Source organism: Hoplias malabaricus, chromosome 7 (assembly GCF_029633855.1).
Source record: "Hoplias malabaricus isolate fHopMal1 chromosome 7, fHopMal1.hap1, whole genome shotgun sequence".
Taxonomy (NCBI): Eukaryota; Metazoa; Chordata; class Actinopteri; order Characiformes; family Erythrinidae; genus Hoplias; species Hoplias malabaricus.
The window spans coordinates 17,454,637-17,472,535 of NC_089806.1; the positions used below are offsets into that span (position 1 = coordinate 17,454,637).

Here is a 17,899-nt window from a genome sequence, read left to right on the forward strand (position 1 = left end):
AAATACGTGTCATCATAGTAGAATAATTAATTAGATTTTTAGTAATGCCTGAAGCAGAATATATTAATATATTATATCATCATGGTCAGGGTCACAGTGCGGTCTGGAACCAGGAGCTAGGGCAGCTCATAAAAATGATTTACAATGAGTTTTTAATGTTTATTTAAACAATACACGAACAGTTAGTAAACTAATTGTTACTCAGCCCCACTCACACACACAACCTTTTGTTTAAAAAGAAATAAATAAAAAATCAGAGTCTGCCTGTCTATCTATCTAGAAAGAGTCTTCACAGTCTTTCCCCGTGCCTTAGTTGTTTTCATTCTGGTGATCCGTAAGGACGGTGTATTTCTGCTTTAAAAATTAAAAGTAAAAGGTATATCGTTCTAACAATGCTCGGGAAAGTACAAATTTCACAAAAGAATACACACGTCCAAATAATGAACTGTTTTAGCCTTTTCCCTAGGACTTTTATTTTATAAATTACTTAGCGCGCTGAACTTATCTGTGATCATATAGTCTTCCTGGTTGTGCATTCAGCGGTGGGTTGGATCGATTAATCATCCTTTGGTTTGTGAAAAAGCTAGTTGCACGTGGAGAGAGAGAGTATAAGTGTTTATCAGCACTGTATTTCTCTCTGATTGTGTTACTGTTGGAGGGAGGGGAGGCTGCCGAAGCAGAAAGTCGTTCTCCGTTCGACAAGAAGTGTGTGGGGTTGTGTGTGTGTGAATGTTAGAAATGGCGGACAGTGGAGATGAGGAGGGCAGAATCAGCGAAGGAGAATTCGTGGTTCTGAAGAGAGCAGACGTCTACAAGTCCGTGCAGGTGGAGAAGAGAAAGTAAGTTCCCTTTCTGTCGCTATTTGTCAAATTCCTACCACTGCTTTACCCGAGCTGTACACCTCTATTCTTGTGCCTAAAGAAAAAATCTGCCTTTTTTCACTTAAAAATCTTAATATGAAAGTGTTTAATATGTAAACAAATTATTGAGAGAGATTTGACATGAAATATTTTGTTAACGTACTTGGTCACAAACGTATTTGGTCAGAGGCTTTCACAGTGGTGGCGATGGGGAAACAGGCAGTTTTGAATTTAATGTCCCACAAATATTCTCATTAAGTAAACAAGTATAATGGTTTTCTCAACTGAGAATCTGCCCTGCCTAAATTCTTCACACAGCCTACATAACTACTTCAGGCCTAAATGTGTTACTCTGAAGTAGGACACTAAGCTTCTGAAAAATCAATTGAGAAATCAATTCTATACCATTGCTAAAGGCAGTGTATAGCAGCATTACCCAAGTATATTATTGCTTTACTCATACTTACAGTTCCTGCCTTGTAACAATGGATCTCCTTTCTCAGAAAAGTGATTTTTGAGAAGCAGTGGATCTTCCTGGACAATGCTGTTGGGCAACTGTATGGCTCTATATTTGAAGTGGACAGTGGTGGGAAACTGACCCTGCGTAAACCAAAAAACCCAGAAGATGCTGCAGGTGATGGAGGAGACTGACTGACTGTAGCCTGTAGATGTTTTTACATAACCATTAAACTCTGAATTTGACTGTACGGTCTTTCTAAACAGAAAACAAAGGAGCTGGCTTGGACAATAGACACATTGTGGATGATGGCAAATCACAGAAACTGACACGAGATGACATTGAATCACTGAAAGAACAAGGGTTGAAAGGGCAGGTATTTATTATTAATAATCTTTGGGTTTTGAATTTTTGCACTATATTTGTGTCTGATGGATTTGCGTTGTATTCATTGAAACTCTCATCTTTAGGAAATTATTCAGCAACTTATAGACAATAGCACAACATTCAAGGATAAAACTGAATTTGCTCAGGAGAAATACATCAAGAAGAAAAAAAAGAAGTAAGTGGAGAGGGTAGCGGGATGATTCCTGATATACGCCGTAGCTATTAGTGTTTTGATTAGTAAATACTTGGTGTTTTGCAGGTATGAGAGCAGCATAACAGTATTGAGGCCTACCTCCCGTATTCTAGCCTTGATGTACCATGGCAGGGAACCTGGAAAAATATGGTATGCTTCCCCATTGTTCTTAGCATTATTACCATGACAACAGCAACCTCTGTCATTTCTATAATGACACTTAAATAAAACATCTAGACTGTGAAGAAAGCTGTGGTGTTTTAATATTGTTTCAGATACATCTCTAGAAATGTTTTGTCATTTATTTATTGCTGTTGCAGTCACCTGCGATATGACACATTAGCACAAATGCTGACCTTGGCCAACATCCATGCAGGCAGTAAGATCATTGTGTTTGAGACATGTGCTGGCCTGGTTCTTGGTTCAGTTATGGAGAGAATGGGAGGTATGTGTATATTTATTGTATTTATTTTGTATTAATTTGTTACTCACACTGCCAGTATGTTTGTTTTTTATTATCTGCCTAATGGCAGCATAGGGTTTTGCTGTACTTGCTCTTTCATTTGTTCTCTCTTGCAGGACATGGCTCAGTGATCCAGATGTATCCAGGTGGAGGTCCAGTGAGAGCAGGAATGGAGAGCTTTGGCTTCCCTTCACACTTCCATAAGACCCTACATGATTTTCCCCTCTGTAAGGTGAATGCCCTTCTGTCAGGAACACTGAATGTGGATGAAAAAAACATGGACTCTCAGAGCAATGAGCAGTCAGACGAGCAGTCTGGCCTCTCTCAGGTTTCCTCAGCCGGGGGTGAGGAGGGCACCTCCGAGCCACAGAGCATGGATGTGAGCACAGACCCAGCAGAGGCTAAGAAAAAGGAGGAGAGGGAGAGGCTGCGGGAGCAAAAGGTGAGAATGAGCTGCAGGTTTTCTTTTGAAACGAGCAGGAGGACTCCTGACTCTTCTTATTTCATCAGATGCTGTGAGCTTTCAGTAGGGCTGAGTGATTTCAGGAAATATTTAATTGTGATTTTCCTGAGCGATATTGCCATTGCAATTTAGATTAAAGCGATCTAAACTAAACAGGCCTTTAGTCAGCACATCTCATGTGATTCTGCTGTGTTAATATGAAAACTAGCAGCACCACTGCCCTTTATAGATAAAGACTGGAAACTCTCCAGTGATTGATATAGTTAGAATAAATTTATGACAAAGTCCAGGGTCACGCTGAGGTCTTGGCTGTGAGAGGTGAATTTCGTGTGCATGATTTACAGGTGAATAAATTTAGCTTCCAATGTTTCACGTCAAATTCAAATTTGGTTAACTTCCACATGCAAATATGCGTTCCTGACTGCACCTCTGGTGGTGTGACCTCTGACACACACTACAGTCTCGTCTATATCTTGGAAAACATGGAGGAAATGCTGATCGTTGTGGTTTTAATATTTGAGATATTACAAATCTATTGTGCAGATTACATACATACAGCACAAGTATAAGTAGAGCTAACAAAACTGTTCTTTCAGAACTCTGCATGTTTGTTGCTGCAATACTACTGCTCTTCAGATGAAAAACTACTGAACCAAAATGCAGGACTGTTTATATCGCTCATTTCTGGGCTCCTCTCAGCTGCACCTATTTCACAAGGCCACACAATATGTAAAACCCAGTGTGACCATGACTCAAAGCCCAACACAATTCTGGTCAAAATTGATCACGCTGCCAAGAACAAACATTACTTTAGCATTCTCTAGTATCTAGATTCCTGAGGACACAAATATAGGTTTTTAATATTTGAGAAATCTTGTCAGAACCCACCACTTTATTGTAATCAGTTTACTGTGGCACACCTCGACAGAGGGATGTCACTCTAAAATATTAGGCCCATTTTTTTTTGTAGATACTGTAGGTCTTATTAGAGTATGTTGATTTTTTTTTTAAAGAAGCAATAAGATATATTTTATTCTTGCTCAGAAAATGCAGAGTCCAGAAAATAGATCTGTCTATCTGATGGGAACTAACCTGGGGCTCTCTCCTTCTGGCAGGCACAGGACAAAAAGATGAGAATGGAGGAGAAGAGAAAAAAGCTGGCGGCAGCCGCTGCTCTTTTAGAGACCCGCAATGCAGATGGGTAAGTTCCCTAGGTTTTTGGTTTGTTTGTTTTGTATTTATGTTTTGTTTTTTACTCTGTAGATCCTAGCAATCCTTTTGGTAAACTGGGGGCAGTAGGGTAGGGTTTGTCTCAGTGAGACCCTTTTTTGTTCTTTGTAGGGAATACTAGACCTGGACAATATGGACAAACATCATTTCTCGATATAATTTTAGCTGAATGGTGATATGTTGTGAAAAATAATGTGAATAAATGTTTTATGAACATTTTATAAACAGAACATTCAGTTTCGTGTGTTAGCTCAAGCTCATCTCTCAATATTCATATGAAAATCAAATGTCCATGTGTGTTTAAGACATAGGTTTTCATTGAGTGTCTTTTACTTTTCCCTATAATTGTACATTGAAGAAAATTCAGTGGTAAAGCAAAGCAAGAAAATGTCAGAAAAACATTATTATTTATCAAAATAAAGACTAAAGTACATGTCAAATGACTTTATTAATTTACAGACCTACAGTGTCTGTATTAAAGTGATTTTAAGAACACTGTAAAGGCTTCGGCTCTGTGCTCCCAGTGTGGAATTCTGGGAAATATCTCGTCTACAAACACACATTTTAATCCCCCAATCTTCAATAAAGTGGATAGTCACGCTCAAATATGGCTCACAGGTGCGACTTGACCATATATCTGTCATCGGTATTGACAGATATTTGGTATCGTGGGCCAGAAGTTATAATCAGCCTTTCTGAGCCCTTTTTCTCTACTGTAGAGACGGGGACCATACCCATTGCCATGTAATAAACAACTGCTTTAGTAATGACACGCCACTACGTACTTTTCTTTTCGTAAGGCACAGCATTAGCTAATGAAGCGTGCAATGCTGTCTGAACTGGTTTATGGGAACTGTACTGGGACGTGAATACTTCAGAACAGTAGCTGCAGCATCACCTCAGAGTTTAACAGCTTCGTACAGAAGGTTGTGCTGCAGTTGTAAGTGGTGAAATAGGCTGGGAGTTCTCCTGCATTTTGATGCTACCTCCTTTAGGCATTCCCTGCAGATAGTCGTTTCTGTTCCTCATCTGACCGATCAAATCCAAAACATTTATATATAACCAACCAGCTTTTCTTTTTTCTATAGACTAACTCCCTTCCTGTTCTATCTCCAATATATTTCAATATATCGCTATATCGCCCAGCCCTAGGGAATACATTGTTTGTAATATATTGATGCCTACATCACAAACAGGGTTCATAAGAATGAAAAATGAATGTAGCCAATGTGTTTTTGAAACACATTTTTTATTTTTATAGAGCTATATTCACTGTTTCTCATTTATGTGACTGTGAGCATTGAAGGGTGCTTTTTAGCTGCATCCATCATATATACTGTCCTCTTTACCAAGACGTATCTTTAGAGTATCCTTAAAATGTGTCCTCCTTTTGGCGAGCCATATGTATCTTTCCTTGACTTGATTTCCCACAAGCCTTTTTGGGGTGAGTTGGTAGGAAAAATGGGACAAGGTCAGTCTGGACTTACCCAGAGTATTTTCCTAACTCTGCCCTGTCCCCACTTCCTTTACAAAACAATAGCATTTCATCATAAATTGGCTGTAAATGTAACTATTTTAAATCAGCCTTGTCAGTTTTTAACAGGGTTAATACTGCAGTAAAGAGTGAAAAAAGGGAGGAAAAGTGCTAATCATTGCTAAAATTGCTGCTAAACTAAAAACAAAGCTCTAAGTGCTCATCACAAATGAGCAATTTTGAGTCAAAGCTAATTTTGAGCTTGAAACATAAGCTTTTCCACTGCATGTTACCTGCACTACTCAACACTCATTTTTTGATACCTGGAGCTTGGTTCATTTTCCACAACCACAGCTCCCCTCAAAACATAGCAGGCAACACCCAAATCTGCTCCAGACATCAGCTTTTCAGCTTCTTTAGTTTTTCTCAGCATTGCAGTGATGTCCTCTGGAAATCAACTTGAATTTGCAGACTGATCTGCAGACAGATCAGTGTGTATTTTTATCCCTTTGTTGCACAGGCACTCACTGTTTTGTCAGCCACCATTCCGAGAAATGTTTGTACCTCATTAAAGGGCATGGTGTAATTTTACAAACTGCCATTCGAGTCAGATATAAACAAAGGTTATTGTCTCTGTAGCTTGAAGACTTTACATATGACTAACTTGTGCGCTCTGCAAGGTTTACACGTTACATTACTGAACATTTCTTACATTGAAACTGCATTGTATGAAAATCGGCCTTTAACCTACTGTTTCAAAGAGTCGGGGTTTCATACAGATCGAACCTAAGCAACAGTTCTGTCAACGGGGAGCTAGAGGCAAGGACTAATTGCATGTACAAAGATCTGTGTGTACTGCATGGTGAAGATGCCGAGCTACATCTAAGCTCCTTTTTAAGGCATTCAATGATTTTTCCTCAGAAATAACTTCTAAGTATCTAATTTTGATAATCAGAGATGAGTTTTTATGCAGTTTCAGTGATACAAGTGGGATATGACCTCATTTTCCATTATTCCCTATAACTGTCTCTCAGCTCTTGCTCGCTCTATAAAACTGTTCTAACTCCAGCTGGTAAGGGACATGAATTATAAAACTACTGCAGTTATGAATCCTTGGAAGGCTCCATGACGCTATCTGCAGAGGAGCCATATAAAAGGTCTAATTTGATCAAACTTTGTAGAGAATGGTCAACGCTTTATAAAAATCTGGTTTACTACTCTGAAAAACAATACAACAGTAGGTTAATCGTAAATACTTTAGACTGAGAGATTCGCTGGCTTGGTGGTCTGAGTGGCCATTGCAAAGTTATATATTTGTTTACCGCTTTGCTTATGATGAGAATAGCATTACACTGCTGACTTTAGACATCTTTGATATATAGGAAGGTCAGTGAAGCTTGACACCTCATCTCATGTATTGATTCCTTGGCTAATATGCTGTTGTATTGAACATTTGATTTAGTCTTTCTGAAAATGTAACATGCACAGTGCTGAACTGCATGGTTTAACTGCTGAATGGATTGTTCTCTGCAGGTTAGTGATCGCCAGTCGCTTCCACCCCTGTCCTGTGCTGCTGGGATTATTGAAGTTTGTGGCACCATCTAGACCATTTGTAGTGTATTGCCAATATAGGGAGGTACTGGTAGTAATGATTTTTCTTCTTTTATAAAATTGCATGTTGAAGGATAACTCAAGTGTAATATTTGCCTCTCTTTTTTTTTAGCCTTTAATTGAATGCTATACAAAGCTCAGGGAGCAAGGTGGAGCCATTAGTCTCAGACTGACAGACTCTTGGCTCAGGCATTACCAGGTGATTCAGTTTGATTTACGTTAGCATTCAGAACCTATGTAAGAATGCACAATAATTTTAATAAATGATTGCTTTGATACAGATGTATTGTGTAAGATTGCCATTAATCATTTGTTGTGGTATGTTTAAATGAAACGTTCATTTCCTTTGTTAAGGTTCTATTTAATTTGTTGACAGGTGTTACCCAACAGAACCCATCCAGTGCTGCTGATGAGTGGGGGAGGAGGGTATGTGCTCTCTGGAATCACTGTTACTGCTGACGCTGCCACATCAGGAGCTCAGCACAAATCAGGCGAACCAGCGGCGAAGAGGATGAAATTAGATGAGATTAGGAGCACGAGCAACAGTTCTGCCTAGCCCTTCTGCTCAGTCTAACTTATTTTAATATGAATAAACCAATTTAGCCTCTTCCCATGGAGACGTTCTATATTACTTCTCTGTTTAAGTAGCTAGGCTTTATTGTACAAATTCTCTTCTTATTGAGTTAGTTTTCCAATAGCCAGTCTTTCATCCAGCTTTATAAGGCTTCTCACATTCTGCTGTTTTTAAATTTTCTATAAGCAAAAAGTGCCAGGAAACAAATGAGCCATTTCATTATATAGTACATCACTGAACAATCGCATTGACTTGATAATGGCCAATAAACTGAGGAAAAAGGTGTCTGTATTATTCATTGTAGAAGCATAAACAAAACAAAAACACTGAGTTTTGGGTCCCGACATAACACAGTTTACTAGATGCACACAACCAAATGCAAACATAAGTCTAAGAGAATAATTAATAAATGTCATGCTTTTGGCTCTTGATATCAGTTTACACAGGTTGTAAGAACGTTAATAAACAGGCATAGTTTTCTTTTTTTTTTTTTTTTTTTTCTTCATTGCATGAAGTTTGACTTCATGAATATTTAAGCCATTTTATTAATGCAGTTCTCTATTATAAGGCCTCCACTACCAATAATACATATTTCACATATAAAGCATTAACATGAACTAATGCTATGAGCAAACTTTATAACACAGAACTGAGTTAGAATGCATTAATGAATCCAAAAGCAGCCCGAAGCAGCAGCACACAAAGCCTCTGGAAGGACGTAATTGGAAACTTTAACTGTTGCCTTTTCTTTGGATAGCTGGTTTTCTTCTCTTCCTGAAATCAATTAATCCAAGTGCTTTAGTTGCTCATCCATTGAAGCCAGTTTCTCCAGTTCTTTTAACTAAGGAAAAGATAAAAAAAAAAAAAGATATCACCACAGCTATGACCGGTCTGGAAAAGGGAAAACATGGAATGAACCAATGTCTGATAAATGGAGACATGTTTGTGGTTAAAGAACAACATTAGTCTCTTAGTATTTTTTTGTTTCCTTCTTCAACCGTGCAACGTACTTTGCCAAAGTCCCATGTGGTGGAATGTGCCTGAAGCCATACAACAGTCCTGTCAGGATGAAAAATTTTACTATAAGCCAGCCATCTCTCTGTGCCTTTAAATCTTTGGCGAACAGACCACACAGCACGATAGTGGTGCTGCATTCATTGGAAGGGATGATAACTCTAGTGTCGTTTTAATAGGCATGATTTGATACAACCACTCACTGGGGAGCCACTGAAGCGGGAGATGATTAATGTTTTTTTAGGGGCAGTTGGCACTCCATGCAGTAAACGAAAGGGAATGGCTTTGGAAAGTGCTTCCACTCTTCCTTGAATTGATCAGTTTCATACTGTGACCCCTCCACACAGTGTTATTTCCCACTTTAAGCAGCAGAGCTTTGTTTACCGTGTTCTACTCTTAAAGCTGCGAGGCATCATTTGTAACGTGAATGTTTTTGTGCAGGTTTTTGTTGGCTGGCTTATGAGGCAGTGCAGTCTAGGCTGATGAGTTTTCTTGCTGTACACTGCGCTATAAAAACTTGTACAGAATCTACTGACACACTTTCTTGCTGGAACTGTTATGGGACGTTGGTTAAGTTCATGAGCCTGCAACAAACATTGCACAGGCACCTGACTGCAATGATTTAAACTGACCTCATTTCTCCTGTAATTCTTATCTTGCATAAACAATTTATGTCACAAAAGCTATAGCTATATTTGGCATAGCTTATACACCTACCAAAATGCCCAGAGGAAACCCATGCAGGCACAGGGAGAGGACACAAGACTTCTCAAAGACAGTGACACGAGGTAGGGCTTGGTACCTGCAGCACCACCACGCCTCCATGCCAGGCTTACAACTTCATATTCTGTCACTGAGTCTTATAAGCGCCTTAGAACTGGGTTAGAACCCACCCACTCACCTTTAACCACATGTTTTACAAAGGCAGCCATTTGCTGCTTTGCAAGTGTCAACTTGTGTGTATGTTAATGTGCTTACCTCATCTGGAGTCAGAGGTCTCTGATGAAGTTCAGTCTTTCCCCCCTCAGACGAATCTTTCTGAGATAGGAGACCCCGCTTGTATCGGAGGGCCTTGGCGATTTCCTCTAGCTGTTGCGAAGGACGGCCACCTGCAAATCTCTCGTTTCCATCAGAGCCTCTCTTGTACCAGGCTGGATGGTAGTATTCGCGATAAATCCAGGGATTGCGCTTCTCGTAAACCTCGCCCTCCTTCAGCAGGCGCTCCTCCAGCTTGTTCCTCTTCTCAGTCAGGTATTTCAGCGCTGCCTCCTTCTGCTTCTCCTCCTCTGAAGCGCTGTGGTGGCTTTTCTCCTCCTCCTGACTGGACAAATTATCTTTGTTTTCACTTATCTCTCGGGCGATTAGCTCCTCCTCTTCCTCCTCGGGTGAGTGGTGCTTCTGGGAAACCTCCAGTAAGTTGTAGAGACTGTGAATTTTCCCTTCTTTGTTTTCTTCATCTTCATTCCTTCCATGTGTGTGGTAGTGTTTAATGGGGTGGATGCTTTTCTCCTTGTCTTCATACTCCTCTAACTCCCCATATCTCTTATCAAGTGGATGCTCTTCAGAGTCCTCCTCAGAGTCTCCACTGCGCTTGTAGTGCCTCTGGTGTGGGAACCAGTGAGAGGGCCACCAAGACCTTTTGTCCATCTCCTCACTCTCCATGTCTTCCAAGTCTTCATCAGAAGAAGCGGCATCTCGTTTGTGGTGTCTCCGCTGGTGTTTAGATGGCCTCCACTGTCTTTTAGCTCTCTCTTCTTCTTCCACTGAATCTTCTTCCAGTCCCTTCCCTTCATCCGAAGAATCAGCATCTCGTTTGTGGTGTCTCCTCTGGTGTTTAGATGGTCTCCATTGTCGCTTAGCTCTGTCCTCTTCCTCCTCCTCCTCGAATTCTTCGTCTGAGTGCTTCTCGTCATTCAACAAGTCCTCATCACGTTTGTGGTGTCTCCTCTGACTTTTAGAAGGCCTCCATTGTCGTTTATCTCTGTCCCCTTCTTTTTCTTCTTCTTCCACTGATTCTTCTCCAAACCTCTTCTCTTCATCAGAAGAATCAGCATCACGTTTGTGTTGTCTCCTCTGATGTTTAGATGGTCTCCTTTGTCGCTTAGCTCTGTCCTCTTCCTCCTCCTCCTCAAATTCATTTTCTGACTGCTTCTCTTCACCCAATGAGTCTTCATCACGTTTGTGGTGTCTCCTCTGACTTTTAGAAGGCCTCCATTGTCGTTTATCTCTGTCTTCTTCTTTTTCTTCTTCTTCCACTGGCTCTTCTTCCAGCCCCTTCTCTTCATCAGAAGAATCAGCATCACGTTTGTGCTGTCTCCTCTGGTGCTTAGATGGTCTCCATTGTCGCTTAGCTCTGTCCTCATCTTCTTCCTCCTCAAATTCCTCGTCTGAGTGCTTCTCTTCATCCAATGAGTCTTCATCTCGTTTGTGGTGTCTCCTCTGACTTTTAGAAGGCCTCCATTGTCGTTTATCTCTGTCTTCTTCTTTTTCTTCTTCTTCTATTGACTCTTCTTCCAGTCCCTTCTCTTCATCCGAAGAATCAGCATCTCGTTTGTGGTGTCTCCTCTGATGTTTAGATGGTCTCCATTGTCGCTTAGCTCTGTCCTCTTCCTCCTCCTCCTCGAATTCTTCGTCTGAGTGCTTCTCTTCATCCAATGAGTCTTCATCACGTTTGTGGTGTCTCCTCTGACTTTTAGAAGGCCTCCATTGTCGTTTATCTCTGTCCCCTTCTTTTTCTTCTTCTTCCACTGGCTCTTCTTCCAGTCCCTTCTCTTCATCAGAAGAATCAGCATCACGTTTGTGCTGTCTCCTCTGGTGTTTAGATGGTCTCCTTTGTCGCTTAGCTCTGTCCTCGTCTTCCTCCTCGAATTCCTCTTCTGACTGCTTCTCTTCATCCAATGAGTCCTCATCACGTTTGTGGTGTCTCCTCTGACTTTTAGAAGGCCTCCATTGTCGTTTATCTCTGTCCCCTTCTTTTTCTTCTTCTTCCACTGGCTCTTCTTCCAGTCCCTTCTCTTCATCAGAAGAATCAGCATCACGTTTGTGTTGTCTCCTCTGATGTTTAGATGGTCTCCTTTGTCGCTTAGCTCTGTCCCCTTCTTTTTCTTCTTCTTCCACTGGCTCTTCTTCCAGTCCCTTCTCTTCATCAGAAGAATCAGCATCACGTTTGTGTTGTCTCCTCTGATGTTTAGATGGTCTCCTTTGTCGCTTAGCTCTGTCCTCGTCTTCCTCCTCGAATTCCTCTTCTGACTGTTTCTCTTCATCCAATGAGTCCTCATCACGTTTGTGGTGTCTCCTCTGACTTTTAGAAGGCCTCCATTGTCTTTTATCTCTGTCCCCTTCTTCCACTGACTTTTCTTCCAGCCCGTTCTCTTCATCCAATGAGTCATCGTCCTTATCGTGATGGTATCTGAGAGTAGGTTTCCAAATCCGCTTCTCTCTCTCCTCGCTCTCCTCATCTTCCTCTTCTTCATGGTGCCTCTTCTGGTCAAAACGTGGGAACTCTTCCTGGCTTCTGTCATAGTCTGGTTCGTCACGCTTCTCCTTGCTCTTTAGGAGATTATGTCTTTTCTGCTCGTAGGTTGGAAATTCTTCTTGGCTTCGCTCCTCACCTTCATCCTCACGCTTCTCTTTAGTGAAGATAGAGTGGTGCCTCTTTTGAGGGAATTCCTCTTGGCTCCTCTCCTCCTCTGGATCGTCCCTTTTTTCTTTGCTGGTCAGAAGATGATGTCTTTTGAAATAATTTGGGAATTCTTCCTGGCTCCGTTCCTCATCCTGGTCCTCATGCTTTTCCTCCTTTGCTTTGAGAAGTTCCTCAATGACTTCCTGTGCCCTGTTGTTAGAGAGCTCTTCATGTTTCTTCTCCTCTTGCTCTGAAGGCACAACATCTTCTTCAGTCTTTTTCAAAGGGGAAGAGTGAATGGAACCTGCATGAAGAGCTACAATTATGAGTGTCATGTTCTGCACATCATCAGTACGTCTTTGAGTAATGCATTTTTGGTACCATATTTGAAACTTAGATTTATGAAAAACCTTTAAATGTAAATGGTTTTAAAAGAAAAACTCACAAAAGCAATTTCTTCTATTGCACTTGGCAAAGACTCTTTTTGCTACCTCTATTTTTAAGAGTATAAACACATGTGCCTCTACCACTCTGCAGATTTTTTGTGTATTATTCCAGTATTTCCCTGAAATGAGATCCCCAACCTCCCAATTAATAACCAGAGCCAAATTAGAGCCAGACGTGTGAGGCGTGATTCATTTGAGATTAATCTTCCTTTAGTAGAGAATCCAGCAAACTGTCAAGATGAAACAAATGGGAGTTACTTGCCTGCCTTTAGAATTTCTTTACATTCAGGTTGCAGTGTAGTGGCGTCTGATTTGGACAGTGCCTTAGAAAGGATCTGAACCAGGCAGTGCGTGAGCTAAAAGGAAAGATGAATATTTTGTAATATATTCAGGGAAAGTCATTTGTCCTCGGATAATAAACTGACAAAATCAAGTGAAGCATACCAGATCTTCCCTTCGGCCCTCTTGCAGCACTGGTAATGCCTCATTATCTGTGGTGTTTAATGCAGGATTTCAGTCCGTTTGTGAAAAAAACAACAACAACTGAGAATTACATCAGGGTACAGTTGCATTCATTCATTTAAAAGTCACATCTGCTACACAGAGCTGTCAAACACATCTGCATATCTCTGTCAGGGATTTCAGAAGAAAAAAGTAGCACCACCAAATATGTTCGCAGAATTGTCTTAAAATTTGAGTCATGGCCAGAAGGAATACACAAGGAGAACAGCCCTTTTTAATTACATTTAAACTCTATTTTTAATTTGTTTTTGGACAGTTGCTCACAACACACTGATAAATAAATGCAAATCTTTGATTTTTGAAAAAAAAAAGAAACTCATACCTCTCCAGATCACTACACTAATACATCCCCTGGCAAAAATTATGGAATCACCCGTCTCTGAGGATGTTCCTTCAGTTGTTTAATTTTGTAGAAAAAAAGCAGATCACAGACATGACAAAAAACTAAAGGCCTTTCAAATGGCAACTTTCTGGCTTTAAGAAACACTAAAATAAATCAAGAAAAATAATTGTGGTGGCCAGAAACAGTTAGGGAATATATTATGGAATCACTCAATTCTGAGGAAATTATGGAATCATGACCAACAAAATAACACTCCAACACATCACTAGTACTTTGTTGCACCATCTCTGGCTTTTATAACTGCTTGCAGTCTCTGAGGCATTGACTTAATGAGTGACAAAGAGTACTCTTCATCAATCTGGCTCCAGCTTTCTCTGATTGCTGTTGCCAGATCAGCTTTGCAGATTAGAGCCTTGTCATGGACCATTTTCTTTAACTTCCACCACAGATTTTCCATTGGATTGAGATCCGGACTGTCTGCAGGCCATGCCATTGACCTTATGTGTCTTTCTTCAAGGAATGTTTTCAAAGATTTTGATCTATGGCCAGATGCATTATCATCTTGAAAAATTATTTCATCATCCCCAAACATCCTTTCAATAGATGGGATAAGAAAAGTGTCCAAAATGTCAATGTAAACCTGTGCATTTATTGAAGATGTAATGACAGCCATCTCCCCAGTGCCTTTACCTGACATGCAGCCCCATATCATCAATGACTGTGGAAATTTGCATGTTTTCTTCAGACAGTCGTCTGCATAAATCTCATTGGAACGGCACCAAACAAAAGTTCCATCATCATCATCACCTTGCCCAATGCAGATTCGAGATTCATTACTGAACATGACTTTCATCCATTCATTCACAGTCCACGATTGCCTTTCCTTAGCCCATTGTAACCTTGTTTTTTTCTGTTTAGGTGTTAGTGGTGGCTTTCTTTAGCTTTTCTCTATGTAAATCCCATTTCCTTTAGGCGGTTTCTTACAGTTTGGTCACAGACATTGACTCCAGTTTCCTCCCATTTGTTCCTCATTTGTTTTGTTGTACATTTTCTGTTTTCAAGGCATATTGCTTTAGGTTTTCTGTCTTGACGCTTTGATGTCTTCCTTGGTCTACCAGTATGCTTGCCTTTAACCACGTTCCCATGTTGTTTGTACTTGGTCCAGGGTTTAGACACAGCTGACTGTGAACAACCAACATCTTGTGCAACACTGCGTGATGATTTACCCTCTTCAAGGAGTTTGATAATCCTCTCCTTTGTTTCAATTGACATCTCTGGTGTTGGAGCCATGATTCATGTCAGTCCACTTGTTGTAACACATCTCCAAGGTGTGATCTTCTCCTTTTTAGCTGCATACTAACGAGCAGCTTTAATCTGATGCAGGTGTTAGTGTTTGTAATGAAAATGTCCAGGCTGATTCCATATATTTTTCCTCAGAATTGAGTGATTCCATAATTTATTCCCTGTGCTTGTTCTAAAAATCTAACTGTTACTGGCTACCACAATTATTTTTCTTGATTTCTTTTAGTTTCTTAAAGCCAGAAAGTTACCATTTGAAGTGCCTTTAGTTTTTTGTCATGTCTGTGATCTGCTTTTTTTCTACAAAATTAAACAACTGAAGGAACATCCTCAGAGACTGGTGATTCCATAATTTTTGCCAGGGGTTGTAGGATAGAAAAAAATATTTAAACATTTAATGGAATAAATGTGAGTAATGTTGTAAAATGTGTATGATTTTTAACACAGTATTAAAAGACAGTTGGATTCTTTGAATGGGAAAAGTGAGAAAATGTGCCAAAATGAGATAAGAGTACAAGGTTTAGGCATTAGAGAGAAGAGATTCCAACACACACACACACACACACACACACTCAAACATATATATATATATATGTATAACATATGTATATATATGTATATATATATGTATATATAATTAAAAAAAATTTTTCTTATGTAAAAATACCAACTGTCCCAACCCAAGCTTTACAGTATCTATAACAGGCGTGTGTGTGTGTGCGTGTGTGTTGGTTCAAAGTCAGAGCAGCAGGGTCTGAAAGAGAATGCTCTTTGTGATCCTGCCTCCAACATCAGCCTCAGAGAGAAACGCGTGAGCGTGCCACTGACCATGGTGCTGAAATCTGCGCTATGGCCAGTGTAATAGCGCAAAGAATAAAGGCGAAAATCCAAGTTACTCACCGGCAAAGAGCGACAGAGCAACGGCGAGCAGACACAGGAACTTCATATCGAAGCGTCCACCAGTTTCTGGTGCGAACGGTAAAGATAAACGCGAAAGGAGAAAAGGAGAGCAGCAATGCGCTGCTCTGCTCCTGAGAGCGCCTTGTTGCTCCTCTGCGCTCTCGCTGCGTCTGTTTGGAGCGCAGCAGGAGCGTGAAGAGACCGTGGGCTGCACCACCTCGTCACGTCACGTCCCAAACTGAAGCGCTCTGTAAGAAACAATGGCCATAAAAAGCCGAGCTGCTTAATATTCATGAGCTTCTGCTTCCAATTAAAGCAGCGTCAGAGACCATTTCTCTGTCCATTTTATCCAACGAGACGTCCGTTTTAATGTGAAGGCGTGACATTTCAGCATTTCAACACTTCATTATTGAACGGGCCATGTGATGCCACAGATCTAGGAGTTGTTTACTGTGAAACAACTGCTCAAGTCTCACAAATGTATCACAACACTACAGCTTAACTCGAAATGGGTCATTGTGGTGGCCAGAGGAACTGGAAGCAGCTCTCTTCAGCAGTAGTTTCCTCACACACTCAGCAGATTCTCAGCCGTTATATTCATCACTTTCCTGTTATGTAATCATCACCCCCCCACACACATCCCCCCCCACAATGTGGGAAAGCCTGACAAGAAACAGCACTGAGAAAGAGGAGACTGCAGTGTCTGTAGCCCCAGGGACTCACTGGCTACGAGCAGATTTTAAATGTTCCTCTATGTATAAACCTCACTTCAAAAAGCTGTTGGACTCAACAGACAAAAGACTAATGAGTTCTGATTGATGGGTTTCCTGCTGAAATCATCGCAAAATCATGTTTGTTGTGTTCTTATTAATCCATAGTAAGTTAGTGATTAGGTTTTCTCTCTCCTGGGCTCCTCCAAAAGTTGCAGAGTATAATTCCCTTTATAAGGCTGCTCTGAACACAAGGATTTAGGGATAGGGTGGATTCCTACCCTCCTGCAGAAGTTACATAATGCAGTTTCTGCAGTTCTGAACCCAGAGTACCGAAGAAAGAGGCTCTATTCTCCTTATTACAGATCCAACTATTTGGAAGCTGTAATTTTAAGGTCGGAAAATACTAGTGTTCCTTTAATTAATTCGTTATTTGGGGCTAATTATTGTGGCATGGAGACACCAGTATCACTGCTACACCACTCCTGTGTTTGATTTGACAATTTCAGTATATTATTTTACCACAGAATGCTGCCTACAGGACAACGTTGACTGGGAGTTTTTGGTTGTGAGCACTCCTGTGTCTGATCCAATCGTACCAGCACAACACACACTAAAACATCACCATCACATCGCTGTCACTGCAGTACTGAGACTGAGTCACCAGCCATATCATACCCGCACAATGATATCTCACTGATGCGCAATCTTATGGGGGACCAGATGCACTTTGGCAAAATCAGCATATGTCAAGGACAGCCTGTCATTACAGAAGAACAAAGTGCTCCTGTATTGTCAGTGGAGCTGACAACATGGACAATGAACTTAGGAACAAGGAGGTGGCTTTATAGTTATGGCTGACTGATGAAAGGACCATGGAAGCTCTCACTGGGAAACCGTTTTGGAGAGTACAATGGCCAGTATCGAACTCACACACAATTGATTACATAGCCACGCTGTTTGAACACATGCAGAAAGCAGCTTGGTATTGTCATGCTGAGAGATTTATGGATGTGGAAGAAAAAGGAGTAGAAGGCTGCAGTAGTGTTCTCCAATATCTATTTTTCAGTATTAAAGGTCTAGTGTTCACTGTAATAAAAAATCTCAACTTTCTCACAATGTAACTCAGAGTGAGCACACACTTACAAACTGATATGTGAAACATTTGGTGTGTTGTGTGTGTTGTGTACGACACACAAATACCATAAATGATATATTATGTACTATAATAAAGTCAGAACACATGGTATTAATGTATTAGTTTTGTGCTAACAGGAAGTGAATGTGTTGCTATGCCAACATGCAGCAGTTTTTCCAGCTTTAATTCCTCC

The 17,899-nt window shown here is 40.6% G+C and overlaps 2 protein-coding genes across 2 annotated transcripts; one reads left to right on the top strand and one right to left on the bottom strand.

Moving 5' to 3' along the window:
• The first annotated feature begins 539 nt into the window (after positions 1-539).
• On the top strand, positions 540-8,232 carry trmt6 (tRNA methyltransferase 6 non-catalytic subunit). The gene is made up of 11 exons (XM_066677449.1): positions 540-839; positions 1,364-1,494; positions 1,584-1,693; positions 1,788-1,879; positions 1,964-2,047; positions 2,218-2,342; positions 2,477-2,802; positions 3,939-4,024; positions 7,061-7,163; positions 7,251-7,337; positions 7,515-8,232. The coding sequence occupies exons 1-11, from the start codon at positions 730-732 to the stop codon at positions 7,692-7,694; spliced, it is 1,434 nt and encodes a 477-aa protein (XP_066533546.1). The 5' UTR covers positions 540-729; the 3' UTR covers positions 7,695-8,232.
• A 140-nt stretch (positions 8,233-8,372) lies between these two features.
• Positions 8,373-16,079, bottom strand: chgb (chromogranin B). The gene is made up of 5 exons (XM_066677448.1): positions 15,859-16,079; positions 13,239-13,285; positions 13,057-13,150; positions 9,705-12,652; positions 8,373-8,553 (listed from the first exon to the last, which is right to left on the bottom strand). Exons 1-5 carry the CDS (start codon positions 15,902-15,904, stop codon positions 8,497-8,499), a joined length of 3,192 nt encoding a protein of 1,063 aa, XP_066533545.1. The 5' UTR covers positions 15,905-16,079; the 3' UTR covers positions 8,373-8,496.
• Positions 16,080-17,899: the final 1,820 nt, after the last annotated feature.